Source organism: Tribolium madens, unplaced genomic scaffold (genome assembly GCF_015345945.1).
Source record: "Tribolium madens isolate multiple individuals breed KSU strain unplaced genomic scaffold, Tmad_KSU_1.1 Scaffold_91;HRSCAF=231;Tcas5.2_LG7, whole genome shotgun sequence".
NCBI lineage: Eukaryota > Metazoa > Arthropoda > Insecta > Coleoptera > Tenebrionidae > Tribolium > Tribolium madens.
Window position 1 is genome coordinate 6,224,149 of NW_025401063.1, and position 20,972 is coordinate 6,245,120.

At 34.9% G+C, this 20,972-nt stretch overlaps 4 protein-coding genes and 1 long non-coding RNA gene across 18 annotated transcripts in view; 3 read left to right on the forward strand and 2 right to left on the reverse strand.

Annotated features, from left to right (window-relative positions):
- Positions 1 to 253: 253 nt before the first annotated feature.
- On the reverse strand, positions 254 to 3,277 carry LOC123012125 (bromodomain-containing protein 8). Its single transcript, XM_044409934.1, has 2 exons — positions 2,725 to 3,277; positions 254 to 2,673 (listed from the first exon to the last, which is right to left on the reverse strand). The coding sequence occupies exons 1-2, from the start codon at positions 3,113 to 3,115 to the stop codon at positions 506 to 508; spliced, it is 2,559 nt and encodes an 852-aa protein (XP_044265869.1). The 5' UTR covers positions 3,116 to 3,277; the 3' UTR covers positions 254 to 505.
- Positions 3,278 to 3,497: 220 nt separating this feature from the next.
- On the forward strand, positions 3,498 to 4,045 carry LOC123011777. The gene is made up of 2 exons (XR_006413163.1): positions 3,498 to 3,651; positions 3,708 to 4,045. It is a non-coding gene; the product is annotated as an uncharacterized LOC123011777 (long non-coding RNA).
- Positions 4,046 to 4,078: 33 nt separating this feature from the next.
- The window catches only part of LOC123011772 (potassium/sodium hyperpolarization-activated cyclic nucleotide-gated channel 2), a 66,233-nt gene continuing 49,339 nt past the window's right edge, over positions 4,079 to 20,972 (reverse strand). For 5 of the 14 annotated variants that reach the window (XM_044409391.1, XM_044409397.1, XM_044409405.1 and 2 more), the window contains 9 exons: positions 16,621 to 16,784; positions 16,434 to 16,570; positions 15,334 to 15,477; positions 11,734 to 11,832; positions 10,835 to 10,984; positions 10,563 to 10,781; positions 8,409 to 8,673; positions 8,068 to 8,356; positions 4,079 to 7,002 (listed from right to left, as the gene is read on the reverse strand). In XM_044409391.1, the coding sequence (XP_044265326.1) occupies positions 6,675 to 7,002; positions 8,068 to 8,356; positions 8,409 to 8,673; positions 10,563 to 10,781; positions 10,835 to 10,984; positions 11,734 to 11,832; positions 15,334 to 15,477; positions 16,434 to 16,570; positions 16,621 to 16,784 (1,795 nt within the window). In that variant the 3' untranslated portion in view covers positions 4,079 to 6,674. Of the gene's footprint in view, positions 7,003 to 7,282; positions 7,439 to 8,067; positions 8,357 to 8,408; positions 8,674 to 10,562; positions 10,782 to 10,834; positions 10,985 to 11,733; positions 11,833 to 15,333; positions 15,478 to 16,433; positions 16,571 to 16,620; positions 16,785 to 20,972 lie in introns of those variants that run through there. The other 9 variants (XM_044409394.1, XM_044409393.1, XM_044409396.1 and 6 more) reach the window with 9 other exon arrangements.
- Positions 17,677 to 19,695, forward strand: LOC123011776 (15-hydroxyprostaglandin dehydrogenase [NAD(+)]-like). The gene is made up of 5 exons (XM_044409410.1): positions 17,677 to 17,838; positions 17,896 to 18,022; positions 18,191 to 18,297; positions 19,047 to 19,381; positions 19,434 to 19,695. The coding sequence occupies exons 1-5, from the start codon at positions 17,740 to 17,742 to the stop codon at positions 19,561 to 19,563; spliced, it is 798 nt and encodes a 265-aa protein (XP_044265345.1). The 5' UTR covers positions 17,677 to 17,739; the 3' UTR covers positions 19,564 to 19,695.
- Positions 19,708 to 20,964, forward strand: LOC123011774 (alcohol dehydrogenase-like). The gene is made up of 6 exons (XM_044409406.1): positions 19,708 to 19,805; positions 19,857 to 19,991; positions 20,039 to 20,165; positions 20,215 to 20,321; positions 20,367 to 20,710; positions 20,762 to 20,964. The coding sequence occupies exons 1-6, from the start codon at positions 19,761 to 19,763 to the stop codon at positions 20,892 to 20,894; spliced, it is 891 nt and encodes a 296-aa protein (XP_044265341.1). The 5' UTR covers positions 19,708 to 19,760; the 3' UTR covers positions 20,895 to 20,964.

Genomic DNA, 20,972 nt, shown 5'->3' on the forward strand with positions numbered 1-20,972 from the left:
TTACCGGATAGTCATATTTCACTGCTACTAAAAGAAAACACCAAAAACAAACAGAATATGTAGATATGGTTAGTTAAAAATTAGAGATTTGCTGTTTAAAACTTCGATGTTTTTTTAAATGTTAGGAATAATTAAAACAGATTACCCAAAAATTATTGAGAGATTCTAATTTAAATTTAATTTTGAAACACTCTTTTATACATCAAAATAAATCAATTACACATATATTTAATGATGTAACAAAAATCGATAGGTTTAAGTATTTATTACATAATATAAAAAATATTTACACACCGGCGGTTACATAAATCGTTTATATTTATTAAAGACATCCATTAATGTGTTTGCTCATGAGTTGCAAGAATTGTACATCAGTATTATTTAAAAATTCTAATTATACAGTAATAAAGTGTTCATATTTGCTTCAACATGAATAAAACTAATACTATTACTAAAAGAAATCACTAAAGTCAAACAACTTATCCGAATACCGCAAAACGTAATGCTAGTCATCTTTCCTTTTTTTACTCCTGGAATTCTCCTCAGTACCCCTCTTCCTCTTACATCCTGGCTCGCTCGTTCTAGTTTCTCTCCTAACTGGCAAATCTTGCGACTGCGCTTGCAACAGAATCTGTATCTGTTGCATGGATTCTTGTTGCATTTGTCTCGCCATATTATAAACCGTATCGTTAGTTTTATTGTACATGATTGCGTTGTTGAGCATAAGAAGCACGTCTCTTTGAAACTCCTGCGTTGTTCTTATCGCACCATTCTCTATATTCTTTCTAATTGTCAACAAATCCATCGGTCTATACACCACACTGTGGTACCCTGGAGCTTGATCATCCGTAATTGGTTTAGAAAACAGCGATGCGTACTTGTTTGCAGCTAATCTGCTATACACAAGCATTATAGATTTCTTCCAATTCCGATACTCCCGATCATCATCATAAAAGTATATGCTAGAAACCGGTGAACCTGGAACGGAATCAATAGGAGTCGCGGGAGTTGAAAGGCGTCTCCTTGTACGTATTGTAGACACGTCTTCTTCCTCCGTCCATGGACTATTGGATCTTTCATTCTCACTTTTAATTCGCGATTTGCTGTCTTTACGATCCAGTTCACTGAAATCCCGATCAGAAAAACTTTCTTCAACCAATTCACTTTCGTCTCTTTGTGCTTTTTCAATAGCCAAGAGAACATCAAATTCTTTATCGTCTTTCTTTTTCGTCCTGGAATAATCACGCTTTGCTTTACCAGTTTTGTCTACTTTTACTTCCATATTTATATCGTCGTATAATTCCTCGTTAAAGTCGGGAGTCAATGTTGTGGACTCAGTGGATTTGGGCACGTCTAAATTCGTTTCAGGTTCTAATTTCTTTTCTGTCTCTTCACTAGATAATTGTTTATCCTTTTCAGATAATTTCAAAGTGTCTTCTGTTTCTGATTTTATTTCCGAAACCTCTGCCTTTTCTGCTTCTATTTCTTCCTTTGGTTCTACTTTAACTGAATGAACTATATCTTCAATTTGAGTTTTATTGAGATCTTTATCGATATCTTCATCATCCATTACTACAACTTCTACAATTTCGACGGAACCAGCAGTCGCGTTTTTTTCTTTTTTATCGGTATCATCAGTTGGTTCGTTTTTTACTTCTACTATTTCATTAGTCGATTCTTCTTCAGTTGTTGAAGTTAACTGTTTACTTTCTGTATTTGGAACCTCTTCAGTAAGTTGTGACCGATCTTCGTTATTCTGTGGAACAACAGTTTTAGAAGCATCTGTTTTCGTGGCTGTTGTCGGCTTAGTTGGTTCAAAAACTTCCGGATCTTCTTGGAATTCAAACGGATCTATTGTTGGTGCTGTTGTTTCTGGTCGCTTTTCAGTTTCTTTTGTTTCTTCCTTCATGTCAGTTTCACTCTCTTCAAAATCTTCCAATTCCAAATTTAGATTAATATCGCCGTTTCCGTCCAACTGTAGGTGTTGTTCAGGATCGGCTACTATATCCTGCGCATTTTCAATTAAATCAGAAATAATAACATCAACGTCGTTCTTTATTTCTGGAAGTGGGCCATTCTGAATCAGAATACTGCTCGCCAAGTCATCAATTTTCAAAATTTGTAAATTCGCATCATCGAGAATATCGTTAGTATTGACATTCTGTTGTGGGGGGGCTTCTTCTCCGGTTGGTTCTTGACCAATAGCTGTACTAACCAAAAGTTGCAATCCTGGAGAAACTGTTTCGCCAGTTGAAGAATTTAACAGACTGGCAATCATAGGACTAGTGTTTGTAGTTGTGTTGGTGGGCCGTTGGTTGGTTATCGCTGAATGCAGTATTGAGGAAGTTGTGACATTTGGAACTTGAGAAGGTGATTTCAGAAGACTCGTCAAAAGTGGCGATAGGGCAGGTTTAGGGGGGTCTTGTACTATAATTTTTTGTTCATCTGTTGTATTTTCCGTTTCTGAGATGGTATCCATAGCTTCTGAATTTTTACGTTTTTGACCAATCACTGGAGGTGGCTTAACCGGTCTCCACGCTCTTTCAATTTCCTGTTTTCGCAATTCCCTCTCCTTTAACCATTGTTCGTGGGCAATGGTTTCCTGTTCTTTTCTTTGTTCCTCTTCATCTATTTCCTTACACCATATATCTAATTGCTCTTCACTAACGTTACCTTAAATAAAACAATCAATTAATGAAAAGTACTAGGGCATTTTTGTTTTACCTGATTGAAGCAAGGCTTTATCTCTTTGCAACTTCTGGTACTCTGCCTTTTCTTCCGCTAGTAGTCTTTTCAACTCAGCTTTTCTCTCCGCCAAAAGTTTGCGTAAAATGACTTCAGCAGGGGTTTCAATAGTGACTTCACCCCCAGACGTTCTTTTCTTTCTCTTAGGTGTCTCAACATTCGCCAAAAGAGCTCCATACTGGGCTGCACAATTCTTCTGGTGAAACCAATCAGGGGGTCTGTTGGGTTCCCCAAATGGTTTTAGAGCACGACTCACGCTTGTTAAATTTTGATCCATATTACGTGCCACAGCTAGAGCAAGCTGCTCACGGATTGACCACTTGTCAAGTGGCTCACGCTTTATTTGTAGACGTTCTTCAATTGAGCTCATTTTGAGGTTATGTTGTCTCAAATTTCCAAAAACCTAACACAAGAACCTCGCACGTAAATTGTATTACCAATGGTTAAAAGGTAAACATTCTTGGAGTAAAATTTTACACAAAATTATCACAATTTCTTCACGAGCTTGAACGGGTGTTGAACGGTGTTTATATTTGTCAACTGTCAAATTATGAAGAATTATCGAATATTTGTGCGGCCGAAAACTACAAATTATTTGTTTCATTAATTTTAATTTATTAAATAGTATACTTAATTTAGTAAAGTTTTAGTATTTTTGTTAAACCATAAATTTAATTATTTGTTTCTATTAATAAATTTTATGATGTATTCTGTAATTAAGTATTTCGGTAGCTCGTGCGGTAGACATTACTTGAGTGCGTTTTAGTTTTCATTGTCAAGTATTAACCTCACTTTTTTACGAATAAAATGTAATAAAAAATGTTTTTCTCGAGTCTTGTAGAGGATGTATTTGGTGGTAGCTTTATCCACTTTTACCTGCCCTAAAGTGAAGTGAAAATAGAAGTTGTAAGTCTATATACATAACATTCAAATATAGTATGATGTAAGGATACTCTTATTAGAAAATACGTTGGAAAAACAGTATTCAAAATGGCCCCAGAGGGGCGAATTAGTTATTACATCGACAAATATGGGGTTTTTCATAAAAGTGGTGGAAAAAACGACAAACCGGTGAATTCAACAGCGTTTAAGACAAACGTGACAAGGCCTTCGTCGACTTGGTTGCGTTTGATAATAATGTTTTGGAATGCAAGAGTAATGAAAGCGGCTTTTCGTTTTGGTGTCGCCGCAATTATCATGAATCAGTATGAACGTCTGGGATTTGCTGTCCTCTTATTGTGTTTCACGCTTTGATAATTTACCATGTAATGTAGTTGAATAAATTTGTTTGTTTTTGAAATGCTTTTGTGTACCTAGTTGAAAGAAATGCGGGTTAACTGTAAAAATGCAGCTTTATTCAATTATAAACCAAATTATAACAACAGTTAAAACATTAAATAATTTGAGATTACTCTAATAGTTGACCAAGAGGGTAGCGATGCGCAATTTAAAATAGGCACTTTTCTACATTTATTTACATGATTCTGAAAAAAATTCCTAAGGTGAATGACTGTGAAGGAAATTTTTAACAAATTATTGTAATTTATGTGAAAAAGAAATGATTTTGTTAAAATCGCTCTCATCGTCAAAAGCATTTCCCAAAGTTACTTCACCTAATTTGATAACAGCATGAGCACTTTCGGTAAAAATATAACAGACTTCGTTACAGAATTGCAGTTTTAAACCCTAAAGTGTGTGTAACTACGTCCTTTACAACTAAAACATTTCATATACTCTACTTCTCATTATGTAACAAAGCAATATTTATAATTTCAGTCTAGGCTAGGATTCATCATGGCAAGAATTTGTGAAACCTATTTTAACATAAATTATATGATATAATTGATATTCATTATTCTTTTACATTCTACTTATAAATAGGTACTCTATGAATGTTGCATCGTGAACAGATGAAAATAAAAGCAAGTCAATGTACACTTTTCTATTGCTATTTTATGCTATTCAGACAAGATGAGATCATCCTCCCTGCTAATTCCATTCTTTTATCACTAAAAACTCACTTAATTAAAAAATAAATTAATCATATCTAAGCTATTCAATTCACTGATGCAACATAACTAAATTAACACATATGTTTTATTTAATAGTTCAGTCAACTACTTAATAAAAAATCACTGTACAATATTAAAACAAACATCATTATTCAATTTACAAAGAAAACAGTTTCATGTGGCCATAAAATATATAACGCGACAAATCTAGATAGCTAAAATGGTAACAAAACAATCGTGGATGATATTTTTGATTTTTTTTTACATAAAAATTGGGATGGAAAGTTAATTGAATTCTTGTACCATACATTTTTGTTCAAGTTTAACTTTTTGCAAGCACACAATAGCTGACTAAAATTTACACCAAATCGTTTTGACCAAAAATTAATCGTGAGTATTTTTTTCATATTATAAATTAATCAATAGACCTTTGTTTAATGATAAGACATCCATATTGTAGATCACAGCTAACAGTGTAGAGTCTCCTTCATTACATCATTTTTAATTAATATTATACAAAGTCGAATTATCCACACGAACATTTCTAATCGCGCAAATAAATAAATAATTTTACAGACTCATGTTGCACTTTTTTAAAACGCAAACCTAAATCGTTGCAAAAGTATTACATTCTAAACCGCATAAAACTGAAATTTGAGATTTTGTTTTTTCAGTAACACGATATGACTAGTTTTGGTCATTTTGGGGAAGTGAAAGAGGACTTAAAAAATAACATTTTTATCGCCAGTTACAAGTACCAAATTTATAAAAAGTCCTTCCAAATTTCAGCGTTAAACGGCGCGTTTTGTGTATCTAAAATGATTGCACAACATGATCAGTCTTTAAATAATAAAAAAAACTATTGTTAAATTACTAGTTTTATTCAACTAAAAGAAGAAATAGCCTGAAAGATATACGCAAGGTGCTTTTATTTGTCATTAAAAAATAAATAGAGAATTTGAGCACATTAGGTAACTCTTTCAGCGCTTTCCGTTAAAACCGCGCACTGGACTTGAATTGTAAAGGTCAGTAATTTCCTTTTTTAAGTTCATGTGGCATATATTCAATCGATTTTAAAATATAAATGGTCCTGCAAACTCATAGATTAGTAAGAGTTTTCATCTTAGGCCTAACTTGCACTTTGTTCTATCTCGCTATGTATTCTAATATACTAGTCTGCAGGATACTTCATGCATTTTACTTTTAGCAAACAGGTGACTTTCTGTGTGCCGAACGACCGCGGTTCTTGACTTGTCATCTTCGGCAACCGCATTTTATCAGAATCAATGTTATTGTTTCGGCGGGTAGCGCTTCTGCAGCTGGCAAATTCATCGAAAATGAATACTGAACGTATTTTGTTATAAATTGACTCAAGTGATTTTCTACGTCTGCTAGAAACTGCGTGAAGGAAAAAAGCTACTTCTCATGACTTAAACAGCATCCAAAATAGTTTTAGCCATTCTTGTTAATTTATTTTTATGAAAATTGACTGAATTTGGTTAAAATATTTTTAAATTCTGACTTGAGCATGAATTGTATCTATAAAAATCTGATGTGGTTGTGGTAGTCTCCGCGTGTTGAAGTAACGTTTTGTGGTGTCCACTTGGGGGAATTCGCCAGCCGCCGGTGCGTTCTGCCAAAAACCGGGCGGTGTTATTCTAGGATAATTAAATTTATTGAGCACCTAATAATTAAAGCTAACTTAATATAGTACTAATATTGCACAATTCTAGCATAACGTCCGTCGCACGTATTGCTTAATACAAGACACAGCAAAGCGGCACGCACCAGCACCCCAAGTTCGTCGTCAGTTCAGTGACGGTCTGTGCGAATTGCCAGTGCCGCCGTGGCGAGCGTCAGCACCGGCAACTGACACAGCTGTCCTGGTAACCCCGAGCACTAGTGCGTGGAGTGGCGTCATTGGAACGCCGACTCCTTGTGAAATGTGTCGGATTTGTGGAAGGAAGGGCGGCCGTTGTGCTCGCCCCTCGCCAGGGGCATGTCCTGCGACGCGAAGTTGTTCTCGGACTTGGGCCGCGGCAGCGTCAGCCGCTGCAGCGTCCTACCTAGCTCCTGCAGACTGCGCTCGCTGGAGTGCAGCCGCGCCATCGACTCGTCGGACATGTTCACGTGGTCGGCCTCCGCCGCCAGGGCGTTCACCACGGCGTTTATCGTTTTGCTCTCGCTGCCCAAGTCTTCTTCTCTGTGCGCTAGTAAATTGGGGTTCTTGCCAATCTTGTTCAACCTGGGAAACAGCGCCATCAATATGATTTTACGTCCGCAAGCGGTGCTCTTTGCAAATTAAACTTGAAAAGCATCAGATTCAAAACAAAACCACTGCCCGAATTTTCAATAACTTAGAGATAATTGTGTGATTGTGTGTTTTATTGAATTTCATTCGACTCATCCTCGCTTCTTCGACTAGTATTTATCTGTTTGTGTGTGTCGTGTGTGCCTACGTCATACTTTAAAATACACTATTCGCATCTTCCTAACCCGGAGCATTCACCAAATAAAACATTTCATACGAAACAATAACAGCTTTATTTCAAACATTAACTAACACTTTATATAAAAACACAACTGTTTTAACACTATATCCTGAAAATTGATTGTCTTTTGCGGCAAAACACCGATTCGGGAAAACCCTAACGTTTTTTTACAAACTCCAATCTTTGCTCCTGAAAATAATTTTGAGTTCGAAATAAATTTAAATATTTGGTAATATTTCACCAAATATTTAAACAGTGATTAAACGGGTGTTAGAACATAATTATGTAAATAAGAAAAATAATTCCACCACAAAACCACCCAAAAGTGAGTCACAACTGAATTTAATTATCCCAAACACAAATAGGTAAAGGAAAGTAAATGTTTTACTTCAGATTTACCATAATTATTACTCAACGTTGATTAGTTCCTTTACTTATTTGACAAACTTTTTTGAATGTGGTCCCAAGATATAAAAATAATTTAGTTTTCATTAAAATTGTAGTTTTTTTATTTTTCGGGATTGGTATGAATAAGCTACTTCCCTGTCAGTATTGGGGTGCAAAAAGATGGTGCACCAGAGTATAGAGTTGGTGTTATTTTAAAGTATGACCTTGTTTGTGCAAACAAAAATTCTACCACAACATCTCAGACAAGGAAATACGGATATCGTGAAGAGGTTAACGATAACAAGAATGATATCTAAGGTATCGAGACGTCACAAAGAGTGAGAATGTGTTGAGAAAATGAAAGTAGCACACGTTAAAGAAGCGATGACAAAAATAATTCAATAAAACCTCCTCGGTTTTCTTATACCAACCAACGCACTGACCTCTCCGCGGCGACAGATTCCATTGTGCGTCGCATTAGTGGATACTGATCGAGTACAGCATTAAAATGATCAACAGATAGCGAAAATAAGTTGCAATAAGTTTCTGCCCTCACAGAGGCTACACGTCTCGCATTCGTCAACAAGCAAATTTCGCCGAAATATGAGCCATCACTGAGGCTTGTGGCTACTTCGCCGTTAGCCATAACAATATCGACAATACCTTCTTGTATGAAGTACATTTTGGAACCGATCGTTCCCTCTTTTATTATAATATCGCCTGGAAAAAGAGCGGTTATGGTAATTCGAAACGCCGCAATGCCGGCTATTACCTGGTTGGAAGACTTCATATTTCAACTTAGTTACGACATCAGAAACGAAATTCGAGTCGGCATTAGCAAAGAATGGGACTGACGCCACCAACGACCGACAATTGTAGTTTATAACGTCCTCGCGGAGCTTCTCCGATAGTTCGCCCAGGATGCACTCCTCGTCGAAGAACTTGCCCTGATAACGGTGCTCGAAGTATTCGGTGATCCGTTGACGCATTTCCCGAGGCAACTTCCGGTATGCCATGTACTCTTCTACTTGCTTCACCTGTTTGGTGCAGATACGTAATGTGCATAAAAATGTTACGGCTCGGGCTGCAGTTCTAACGTAGTAATTGGTTTTTGTTTAATGGAATTGGAATTATAAGTATTACACACATAAACAATAAACTTACTATTATTATCTGAAGATAATGAATAAAATCTTCGTAAAACAGCCGTATATCATATTTTTATCCTTTGGTGTTACAATAAATACAAATATATGTAGAGGGTGTTAACAAATGTTTGGGAACAAATTAATTTAATTCATATAATTTCTCAAAAACCATAGTTCCTCGCACATTTATAAAACACTCTATATACTTGTATATAAAGTCAACAAATTTGTACAAAATGACATTACTAAAACTGCTAAGAGTGTAGTAAAATTCTGGCTGGTGTAATTTAACAATCAGACAACAAGTTATACGATTTGAAAAGATGTTTAATTGCTATCGTGGACAAGAGTAATGAAAAAAATAATGAAAATCTTTTAAACATTACCAGTGTAGATTTTTACATTCTTTTAGCATTTTTATCTGCTGTAAACAAATGCGACTATATAGAAATGTTGCCACATCACAAATATAATAAAAAAATAGCAAGCAAACGTTATAACTTTTAGCATAGTCTCATGCAACATGCGACAATTCGATTTTTATATTTTCAGGCATACTTATTCGTATTAAGTTCAGTTTTTGATTTCATCAATTCTTGTAGTAATTTTATTTCAATAGTTTAAAAAATCGCCTGTGATATTGGGCGTATATTTTTGAACAATATCTTTCCTGATGCAACAGTTACAAGGTTTATAGCTGAGCAGCTTTATTTAAATATCATTGAACTAAATGTTTTTCATAAATTCCGAAAAAATAAAGCAAAATATTTAATTGATAAAATAAAAAGAATGTTAAATTAAATTGTTATTGTTTAGTCTCATGTTGATACAAGATTCTTTGCAAATTACACGTATCAAATTTTCTGCATGTCAAAGAATTTAGAATAGCACCATTACTCATGCATAATATGCTAATGGTGCAATTATTATTCGTTTCATCTTGCTTTATATAAAACTGACAACAAAGCAAAATCTGTAGTAAAGAGGTTTCTGAACACTGTAGACAGTTAATATGAATTTTCAGTAGTTTTGTGTGAAACTAAAAAAGTTTAGTGTGGATTCTCGATTACGAAAATGTTAGACACTAATTTACTGCAAATTATTTTTTATTATATTTCCGATTTTTCGTATTTTTTAGATATGTTTTTTATTTATTTATGCGTTTAAGAGAGCAAAAAAAATGTGTTAATACATAAACAAATTAGTAAAAAATGCTAATAATAGCTAGTAATTTCCAATTGCGTTTTTTTGTATTTTAGCTTTAACTGTAAATACAAAATTTTTGTCCGAATTGGGACGAGTACACATATTTAGTGAAATATTTGGTAATAAATTTTACACAATAAAATCATGCAAAATTATACAATAATATCGACTAGAACGAATAACACAGTCTAAAAGAAAATCTCTTTAATATGTAAGTCATGCATTATGTATGTGGCGATATTGTATATTCCGCTCGAACAGCTAGGTACGCTTTGTTGCAAAAGAGCAATACTTTTTCGACGAAATTCACACTCTATGAACTAATTACTTCAAGTAGCACTAGTAAAAATAATAACCACTTATTACATACAAAACATGACATTAAGCAATATTGTGTTAATTCCATTCCATAGTTTAGTGGAACACTGAACAAATAAAACAGAAATTCCCATTCCATTAAAAGAATAATCTTACATAAAAAGCCGGTTAACTATATACAACATGCGGCCTAAATACAACACCAACATTTAGGACAAGCACAGCAAAACCGCAGCCAACCGGAGCCATATTACCTTCTCGCGATACTGTCTCCTTGAGGAATCCAAACTTTGGATGAGGTTGGTGGCGTGACCCAGGAAGAGGGCATAACATGTGGCTCCAGATATCATGGATAACATCGTCAACCACATATCTGTCAACGACTGGGGTGGAAACCGGCCGTAACCGATGCAAAGCATATGCGACATGGCTTTAAATAAGGCCCACGAATATTGCTCCAGCCAGAATGCCTCCTGTAATAAATAAAGAAATGAAAAGAAGAAATTTGGGGCAAACGGGGTCAGACCTGTAATTCGTTGATTGCCACCCAAGAATTTGCCGGGAATCCTTGGAGCATGGGTACTAAGAATTGGAGACAGCCGGACCAGTGACCGATCAGCAGCATCATACATATTAGATTGAATATCCTCATGAAAACACTCGCCATATTTAAAAACTGAAACATTATTAGGTGTTTTGTTTAGTGTTTAGTTGAAGGATTTAGTGACGGTTGTCTAAAACAAGATCACTAGTTGTGCTTGTTTTAAACTTGATAACTACTTAAGATTAAATCAACGTTTGTAACTGCTTGCTGTAACACAAATTAAACAAATCGACAACACAAAAAAAACTGTGTGAAAGAAATGTTAAAGAAGCATCGTCTCCTTTGTCAGTCTAGGGAGCTGAACCGAAAAGATAGCCTCAAGCCATTTCAAAGCAGTGCCTTCAATAAAAAAGCACAAGCAACTGTCATGGTATAAAAGCATGTGTTTTTCAATTTGAAGTAACGTGAGCTAAAATTCTATGTACCCAGCACCTCAAACCAAACAAATAATCATTGAATAAACAACGCTATGAATTGTTTTGAATTTGTTGAACATGTTGACGTAAACGGGACAAAAACGTAAAACAGAAGCTCTTCTACGACACTACGGGCACCTCTCGACTTACCTTCAGATAAAAAAACGACATGCACCTCAACAGTGCTTTCAGCTCTAGAATACCAGGTCTACCGGGTGAGACATATCAAACAAAGTGCAACCTGGCCTCTAGAACGCTGAAAACTGACGTGCAAAGCGGAAACTAAGTCTAGGTTTTGAAGCAGGGTCTAGGTTTAAATTTTGTACATGGTATTTGAGCCTAGGCGGAAGCAGAGGCGCCGCGGGTCGGTCATGCGCATTGCCAAGCAAGCCCGAAGCGGGTTACCTTAAAGATGAGATTGCTTTTGGTGTAATTAGACTTGTTGAGGTCCGAACTGAGGCGCCCCCTTCGTTCCGTTCGCTTTTTTTGGAGATTCTGCAAGATCTAGAAAAAGCGAAGAACACAAGGTAGTAGAGAAAAGCGTGGCACACTAGATTCCAGAAGAACGACTTAAATAGAGAGAGCATGAAAGTTAGTAGATTACAGTCGGTGAATAGAACAGAGTGCAGTGCGAAGCTAACATGGACAGAGCTACATGCCACCACGACGATGATGACACATTTAGAAGCTTGGACGAGAACCAAATGGACACTATGAACGTGATCTCTAGTCTAAAAACCTATTCACACTAAGTACGACTTGTGTGTACAAGGAATTTCAAGATTTTTTATCTATTGGAGTAATGAACTAAAAAGCAATTCCCTGTACTCATCATACACCGACCGATCATCAAAATTTCCAAGTTTTAATCTCATTGTGCCACAAAAATAAATATTATTGTGACACATAAATTGCTACACCAACAAAACGTGATTTTTTTTCACCAAATTTCATATACAGGATGAGCTTTTAAACTATTTTATTTGCAACAAAATTTATGGACTTGAATGCCAACCTCTCGGGCAATCTAATGTGATTTTTTTCCACAAAGAAAGATTTAAGAATTAAGTACATCTGTTTAAATATAGTCATTCGATTTTTGCAAATTTTCATAGTAAGTCTATAAAATTCCAGAAAAAAAAATCACTTTATTTTTCACTGTTTCAATTAATTTCTTATGAAATCAAATAGTTTAACCAAAGTACCAAAATAATGAGTAAAAAAGAATATTTTAAAACCTTTTATAAGAAATATGCTTAAATCTAAATAGAACCAAGTGGTCTAGAAATCCATTAAAATTAAAACAAAAATTTCAATGGTCATTTGCTTTTATGAAGAGAAGTTTTATTAAAAAAGCTGCAACAGTTAAAATCACAGTCTTTATAACTAAAGACCAACTTAGTCACTATGTTTCACTACATGGTTATATTTAACAAGGTTTTAAATATTCTCTTTCATTCATCATAAAAATTTGTTTATAAACTGAAGAAAGTGACTCAAACTTAAGAACCCTAATTAAGAATACGAAATTTAATGAAAAAACGTAACGTTTTCATGTTGTAATTTATGTGCCGTATTTATACCTATTTTACTATACCTATTCAAGTTGCAACAGATAAAAAAGTTATATTTTTTCAACGTATTCTATAGTGAAACAAAACTGTTTTATTTTTATAACTAATTAATTCGAGGTTTTAATATAATGTGAATTAAAAAGTAAAAGTGAGTTCCTTTGGGTTTTTTACTTTTTTTCAGAAGAGGATTTGAAAATCTCATCATTTAACCAGTGAATTCATCAATAAGACAAAAAAGAATTTAAAACTATCGCAATAAAATTCACAGGTTTAAACTAAAATTTGATTAAAATTAAGCTTTATAGATGTTCCAATTTTTTCCATTCGCATAAAAATCAGCGGTATTAAATTAAGCTCAAGATTAATTTACGTTTCGGTTTTTAATTGATACTCCTATTATTTATTCAGAATTACGGTGCACTGAAAATAATGCCAATCAATAATAATTTAAAAAGCTACCATGCAAATACGAAAAAAAAATTTCATGCCACATTTTAAGTTTCTTGCTCTTAAATATGAAACTTTTCAGCTATATTTTTAACAGTTCCTTTTAGAGTTCAGCCATTTCACGTAATTTTATGTACATCTTTTAGACGCTGTGCTTAGCATTTGATTTAGTTATTTGAAGAGGTTCTCTAAGCATGAGTTGCTATGGATGTAGTATCGGGTGCTCTGAGCGTGCAGAAGAGGGAACAGTGAGAAAATCACGTGAAACTTACAAATTGTCAAGGAACTGCAGAGAAAAAAACAAAAAAAAGAATAGTAAAATGGATTTGGTAGATAATATATACATTGTATAGTGGTATTTGGAAGGTGACGTGTAAGAGTATACCTACCAAATGATTTAAAACTGAATCTGAAATGTGTGTTCGAATGACTAGCGATTTCTATAAACTCTAACATAGAACATCAAATCACTTACTTAAGCGCAGATGTATCTCAATGATAATTTATCGATATGGCTACCAACCTATAACGTGCTTGCAAATACCGAGCAAAGAACAATGTGGAGGATGTTGTGCATTTGACGTCTAAGGGTTGAGGGTTCGCCTACAAGCGTTTGGGGCGGGAAAGTAAGTCTGAACCGAAGAATTTGGGGCTGGTTCAAATGCACAACAGACGATGTGATCAACAATAACTAGCGTCAACGACAACGCGCTAACACTGACATTCCACATCCGAGCGATCGACGATGATCGACGGCTCGGTGTCAAAAACGGACAGACAGGCAGACAGACAGACAGAAAGAGTTTTGAAGCACCTCGGTTGTCCTGTCTCTAGGTGGAGGGATTGGGGTACCGTCGGGAGCGTACTCTGCCTGTCGCCCAGGCGGGTGCTGGTACATAGGTATCTGCGCAGCCCAAACACTTCTATTTGTATATTTGAAAAAGGCAGCCAGTAAGCAAAGATCGCTTTTGCCACACAACGATCAAATCTACCTTCTAATAACACATGCAGCATTGTTACAGCACTACTTACAATTTGCAATTATCGGAAATTTGCTGCTGTAGCGTATCAAAAGGTAATTTTGATTGAATCATTGTTGGTAGCATATCTTTTGTTACAAGTTGTGTGGCAAGTCAATTTCAGGCCGGTTGTGAAGTAGTTCCATTTAACAAAACAACGAGTTCGAATGGATATGTCATGTTTTGAGTACAGTGTACTGTTTTGTTATTTGAGTGTAACAAGTTTAAAATAATAGCGGAAAGGAAATGAAAATTTTGAGAAAAACTACTTCTATGAAAGGAAACAGCTCAATGAGATAATTTATAAGAATTTATCTAGACAAAATATCGCTGTTTTATTCCGAAAGGAGAGAATAACAAATCGAAAAGTAGGAACTTTTCCAGACGTTACCATATAATCTAAATACTTTTGCAAGTTTCGCCGTTTGGGAATGTGTCCTTTGTTTGTGCCTAACTATCCTTTCGCAATAAAACAAATTGATAAATTTGTTATTCCCTTCGGAACGAGACTTAAGGAGTTTGTCTTTAGAGTGATATTTGAGGCAATATTGTAAGCTGAAAAGTGCAAACTGTAACAATGATAAGGTGCTGTAAAGTAGCAAACGTAGCCTCATTCCAAGCACGCCTGAGCTTATTGCGGAAGCCCAAAGCTCACAATATAATTCCTACCCTCGCCTTCCCTAATCTCCCACTTGTATTTTTTATCACAATCTAAAAACACCTTTCAATTCGTTTTAACTTTACCACAATTGAAAGATACATTTAGACGACTCTCTTATATTTAAGTTTGCTTTTTAAGAAACACAACTAAAAGTTATTTGACATAAACCGAACCCAGCACCGAAACTTGACTTTGGGGCGAAGCATCGAGTGTCGTCGCTGGGCCCTAGGCAATGAAATGGACTGTTCACAATGCGTGAAAGCATGTGCGCTTCAGTGGCTATCACAAAAGCAGCTTTACTTACATAAACTTCTTCCCATTGACTGACATATCTTACAAGACGGGATAATCGCAGCAATCGAACTAGTGACAACAATTTCGCGAGCCGCAGGATTCGTAAGGCGCGGCCCGCGTGGAGAATCTGGAAACTGTCGCCATAATCCTGGAACAGAAGGTTTAAGAGTTCCGGTAATTCGCTAAGTACTACAACACCCAACAGATCTACAAAGATTAGTACAACATGTCAACAGTGCAGGGTCGAATCGGTCAGTAGCCCAACAACCATGCCACTAATTACCTGTTCACGCTAATCCCATTTCAATATTTATTATTTATTTTACGAGTGCACTGGTTATAAAAAATATAGTATTTCTCATAACAATCGATATAATCCACAATATGTTGTTTGCGTCTATAAATACATATTCTGGTTAATTTTGTGTGATAAAACCGATTAGCAAGTTACATAATTTACGATTTTACAAATGAAGAGAGCATCGTACGATATTTATTTTTATAGTCGTATAAACAAATATGTAGGTATTTTGATTTCACTAACAGCAAACATGCTGACGAGAATGCAACGATTATTTAATGTAAATATAAGACAACAAACATTTTTGTATCAAAGAAAAATGAAATAAAACCAAAACCTGAATGCTTATATTTGTTTCATCAACCAAGCTGGGTAATCTCATCAGAACGAATTATCCATTATTCATGTTTCCAAAAAATAAAAAAAATAAATATTTTGCCTCTTTTGGTGTTTTATACTATACCTAATAGAAAACCTTGTGTAAAAATTGTATTTCTTTTTTTTTTTTGTTTTCTGAGCTATTTCTGTACAACTTATTCTCGACATTCCTATTCATTTTGATATGAATAATTAGTCGGAAATTATAAGCATTTTGTGTATCTTTATTCCTCTCAGTCACGCAAAGATTTAAACGGTTAGGTATCACTAAAATTATTCTTGTTTATTCTATCCATTTAAACTATATTTTGTTGCCAAAACAAAAATGTGCAAATGTTGCATTTGCTTTTCTGAAGTTCGGAGTGGTCTTATATTTGCATCTCGAGCCATATACCTACGTCGTCACACATCTTAAATTAAACCCCACTTACTTGATTAAATATAAGAAAAATATAATCTAAGGGGATGGACGAAATGAGGTCGAGGAAAAACCACGTCCTCAGGTAATGCTTCGCTATCAACTTGGGGTCGAGAATGACCTGTTCAGCGTTGTCTTGCTGCATTATCCCTGTAAAAAGATTGTTAAAAATCTTATTTGAATTACCTTAAAATACCCACCTGTTCTAAAATTGACTACAATATCGATTAGAAATATTGTATCGGACAGACAGTTAAAGGCAATCCAGCGGGTGCTCAAGTCATCGTTAAAAAAACTTATAGCCACCGGTAGAATTATGAGATTGGCCACTAACAATAGAAGCATACACAAATCCCAGTAAAATCTGAAAGAAAATTAAGTTTCAGTACTCGGAGTTCGATATGTAGATTCTTGGAAAAAATGAAAATTTAATTATAAAGACAGTGGAAGTTTCACTTAACAAGATTAGTAAGTGCAGGCCCGGAACAATAGCTTTTCAAAAGCATTGCAAACTTTACGAAGTAGATAAAAATTTCCCAGCAGGTTATACAAAGTTGTTTTATTTCGAAGAAAAGTTCTGTAAACACTAGATAAGAAGACGACGTAAAATTAATAGGTCTCAATAATTATATCATTATCAAATAAGTGACCAAAATAGATGTGTAGCAAAATTGATAAACTTGACAATTCCTATCATAAAATGTTGCGTAGCATATGGTACAGATGACTCTATACTTTTGTCATAAACAAGGATGACTTACTAATCAGTACTTGACTACATTTATTAAATAACCAAATTACTAGTAACAGATGTTAATTAGTTTTAGCATAACCTATAGTGATAATGGGCTTGTTAGACACAAAAAACTGCATTGTTTGATAATGCATCAATATTTGTCATAATTTGTTAAAACAGAAATAAACAAATTATTATTAATTAATACGATACATCAACAGTGATTTATGAATTCTTAAAATTATTATAAAGTAATCATGCTATTTGATAATGTGGAATATTTTCATTAAAAGCAACTAAATATTTATCTTTCAGTACCTTCAATATTTTTTGTCTTCGTAAATCTTCCTTTAATTTATTTTTGCTTTTACTGGAATTAATAAATTTTACTTAAAAAATCCCTATTATCTAATTTGTTAAGACAATAAAATCGATTTCAACGGCGTGTTATTCTCTCTGTTAGTTTATCCAATTATCTGAAAAAAAATTTATCTTATCTGAAAACGAAAGATATAAATTCCCCACAGCCCACTGTTGAAGTTAAATCTCGTCCACCAGTTGTTGGAAGAAGTTTGCTTGAATCATGGTTTTCGATATCAAGAATAAAATTGCTTTAATTACCGGGGGTGCAGCTGGAATTGGCTTGGCTTACGCCAAAGAACTTCTCCGAAACGGTGTTAAGGTACCCCAATTTTATAATTTTTCAAGTTTCAAGTCTAAAATTTAATTCTCCATGAAGGCTGTCACAATTGCCGATGTCGACGCATCCAAAGGCGAACAAGCGGCCAAAAACCTTAACGCCGAATTCGGTGGTAATAAAGTGATTTTTGTGCAAACCGACGTAACTAAAGCAGACCAGTTAGAAGGCAAGTTTTTATTAAATTATTTATTGCATTCGAAGTAATTATGAATTGAATTGTTTGCATTCATCTCCGACAGGAGATCTTCCCGAACTTTGGAATTTTCAATAAAACTTTACCATTCAGACAAAATTACTTTTGGAACTTTTATCAATGCCAAGTTTGTGATTTTAGCTGCATTCAAAACCACTATAAGCACTTGGAAAAGCCTTGATATTGTTATAAACAATGCTGGGATTATGAATGATGCCAATTGGGAGCTCCAGATTGCAATCAACTGCGTAAGTAATCGTTTTGTTTTCTTTTTAATCAACACGGTAAATTAATTCATTAATTTGTTGCTAAATTAAATCATAAGAAAGATTTAATTAAAATTTATGTCGTAAGTTAATTATTTTCTGACATGAAGTCGAAAATGATTTTAGTAAATAAGGGTACGGGTTTAATAAACTGATTAATAGTTGCTTTAAATACATAAATAACCGAACCAAAAATATTAAAGAACTAAATTCATGATTCATTTTTAATGACACGTTGGGAAGTCAAATAATATGTTTTGTTAATAAATAGATTGACGGGTCATTTATTGATTAAAATAATTAAAAATGTATTATTGTACTCTATTTTTATGATTACTGATTTTTCTTATGCATTACGAATTGCTATAAATCTTTACAAGATAACAATAATAAATGCGAAAAAAATTTTTACCCGTACAAAACCGGCAGATGATCACGAATGCTACGAGATTGAATTACAGATACAGAATCACGCAATTTCTCCGGAAATAAGCAAAAATAAATCGTTGTTGAAGCACAATTTATTTTGCTTTCAAAGGAAAAATATTACGTTTTAATTAAGATTTATCGTATCTTGCTAGACAATTTCAAGATGACAGAAGCCAGATTAATAGATTTGTAGTTCAAAAGATATCTTTTTTAATTAACTACATTTTAGTGTAAGTACTGTTGATAAATTACAACTATTTATGTAAGAATGGTGTTAAATAATTTGCTTATCAACATGGCAGAACCACGTGGTGCGTGGCAGCCTCCTCGCCATCCAGTACATGGGTAAAAACCATGGCGGCAAAGGAGGCGTCGTCGTCAACATCGCCTCAATTTTGGGCTTGCAAGAGCTCGCCGGATGTCCCATTTACGTGGGCACGAAACACTTCGTCGTTGGTCTCGACCGTTCTTTCGGCACCCCATTTTTCCACAATCTCACTGGTATACAATTCTTGACCATGTGCCCGGGAGTTACAGACACTCCTTTGATTTCCGAAGCTGGCAAAGTTGCACTACAAGGAATGGGAAACATTGCCAAGGAACTTGTTGAAGGACTTGGATCATTGCCAAAACAAGCGTGAGTTTTGTGTCTAATTTTTGTAAAGTTATTGACCACGTCGGTGCTTTAGACCCGAAAATGTGGCCAAAGGAATGATTACTTTAATCACGAAAGGCGAAAATGGAAGTGTGTGGGTGGCTGAGGGTGGGGAACCCATTTATGAAGTGAAAATCCCTCAAAGACAAACTCTGAGAAAATAAAGAAAGTGGAGTCGAGAAGAGAATCTATATAAAAGTGCACACCTACATGTATATCTTGCGTTGTATGCAATTGATCTGTATTTGTATTTGTTGTTCGTAAATTTCATTCATAATAAATATTTACCACTAAAACTATTTTTTTTTTGTTGTCAAATGTCAAAGAAATTTTGTTGTCATTTGCGTTCGTTTTTGGTAAAATGGCTTTATTTAGGAACATTCTTCCAAAAAGAAGCTCAATAAACGTAAAATTTTCTCCAAACATAAGTATTCCGATAACAATATACACTTTGTAGACGTTTATTAACGCAATATGGCATCGTCAAATGTCTGGAGACAACCCTATTCAATGCAAAGTTGCTGTTATAACTGGCGGTGCTATTGGTATTGGTGTTGCTTGTGCTAAATCGCTTTTGGAAAACGGTGCTAGGGTAATACCAAACATTCACTAAACCTCCGACTTATTTCTTTACCAAAGGGTGTAATGTTGGGTGACATTCGAGAAAAAGAAGGTAAAGAACTCGCAGCTGAATTGAATAAGACATACGGTAAAGATAAAGCCCTTTTTATGAAATGCGACGTAACCAAAAAGGATGAATTTGAAAGTAAAATTTCAACTATGATCATTATCAATGCAAGTAAACGAAATTTTAGATCTGTTTAAGTGCACTTATCAAAGGTTTCCAACTATGGACATCGTAATTAACAACGCTGGACTATTACAAGACAAATATTGGCCGCTTGAACTTGCTGTGAACGTGGTAAGATAATTCCAATTAAAAAAACACATTTATGATTCAAGACAGAATGGTTTGGTGCAAGGAACACTATTTGGTTTCCACTACATGGGAAAACACGGTAAACATGAAAAAGGAAGAGGCGGAGTTATTGTTAACATGGCGTCCATCTATGGGCTTCAACAGGCCTTCGCATGCCCTGTTTACAACGGCACTAAAGGATTTGTTATTCGATTCAGCAACGCCATGTCCCATGAATATTACGAGAACCTAACAGGGGTTAAAGTTTTGACAATGTGTCCAGGGGTGACTGATACCAATATGATTGACGAATCGAGCACCTACGCTTTGGAGGGCTTTGGAGACCTTGGAAAACTCGTGAGCGAAGGATTGGCCAATCTGCCACCCCAACCGTAATGCAATTTCAATAATTAGTTATTATACTATCGTGACTTTTTTTAAAGAGCTTCAGCTTGTGGGGACTGCTTGATCAAAATGTTGTGCAACGGCGAAAATGGAGGCATCTGGGTTATTGAAGAAAGCGAGTGTTACAAAGTTCGGCTTCCAGACCGCCAGACTCTCCGTGTTTGTGATTAAACTCTGTTACTCGTATTTTGTAAATTATCGGTTTTAAAAAACTTCCAATAAATGTTTCGGCAATTTACAATTTTTATC

What these genes read in the sequence shown, in the direction of transcription:
- LOC123012125 (XM_044409934.1), bottom strand. Translation starts at nt 3,115, where the DNA reads ATGAGCTCAATTGAAGAACGTCTACAAATAAAGCGTGAGCCACTTGAC. An exon ending in TAAAGCCTTGCTTCAATCAG is followed by an intron (nt 2,674 to 2,724) that starts GTAAAACAAAAA and finishes GTTTTATTTAAG; the next exon opens with GTAACGTTAGTGAAGAGCAA.
- LOC123011776 (XM_044409410.1), top strand. Translation starts at nt 17,740, where the DNA reads ATGGTTTTCGATATCAAGAATAAAATTGCTTTAATTACCGGGGGTGCA. An exon ending in TTCTCCGAAACGGTGTTAAG is followed by an intron (nt 17,839 to 17,895) that starts GTACCCCAATTT and finishes TTCTCCATGAAG; the next exon opens with GCTGTCACAATTGCCGATGT. An exon ending in GGATCATTGCCAAAACAAGC is followed by an intron (nt 19,382 to 19,433) that starts GTGAGTTTTGTG and finishes TCGGTGCTTTAG; the next exon opens with ACCCGAAAATGTGGCCAAAG.
- LOC123011774 (XM_044409406.1), top strand. Translation starts at nt 19,761, where the DNA reads ATGGCTTTATTTAGGAACATTCTTCCAAAAAGAAGCTCAATAAAC. An exon ending in TTTTGGAAAACGGTGCTAGG is followed by an intron (nt 19,992 to 20,038) that starts GTAATACCAAAC and finishes TCTTTACCAAAG; the next exon opens with GGTGTAATGTTGGGTGACAT. An exon ending in TTGAACTTGCTGTGAACGTG is followed by an intron (nt 20,322 to 20,366) that starts GTAAGATAATTC and finishes GATTCAAGACAG; the next exon opens with AATGGTTTGGTGCAAGGAAC.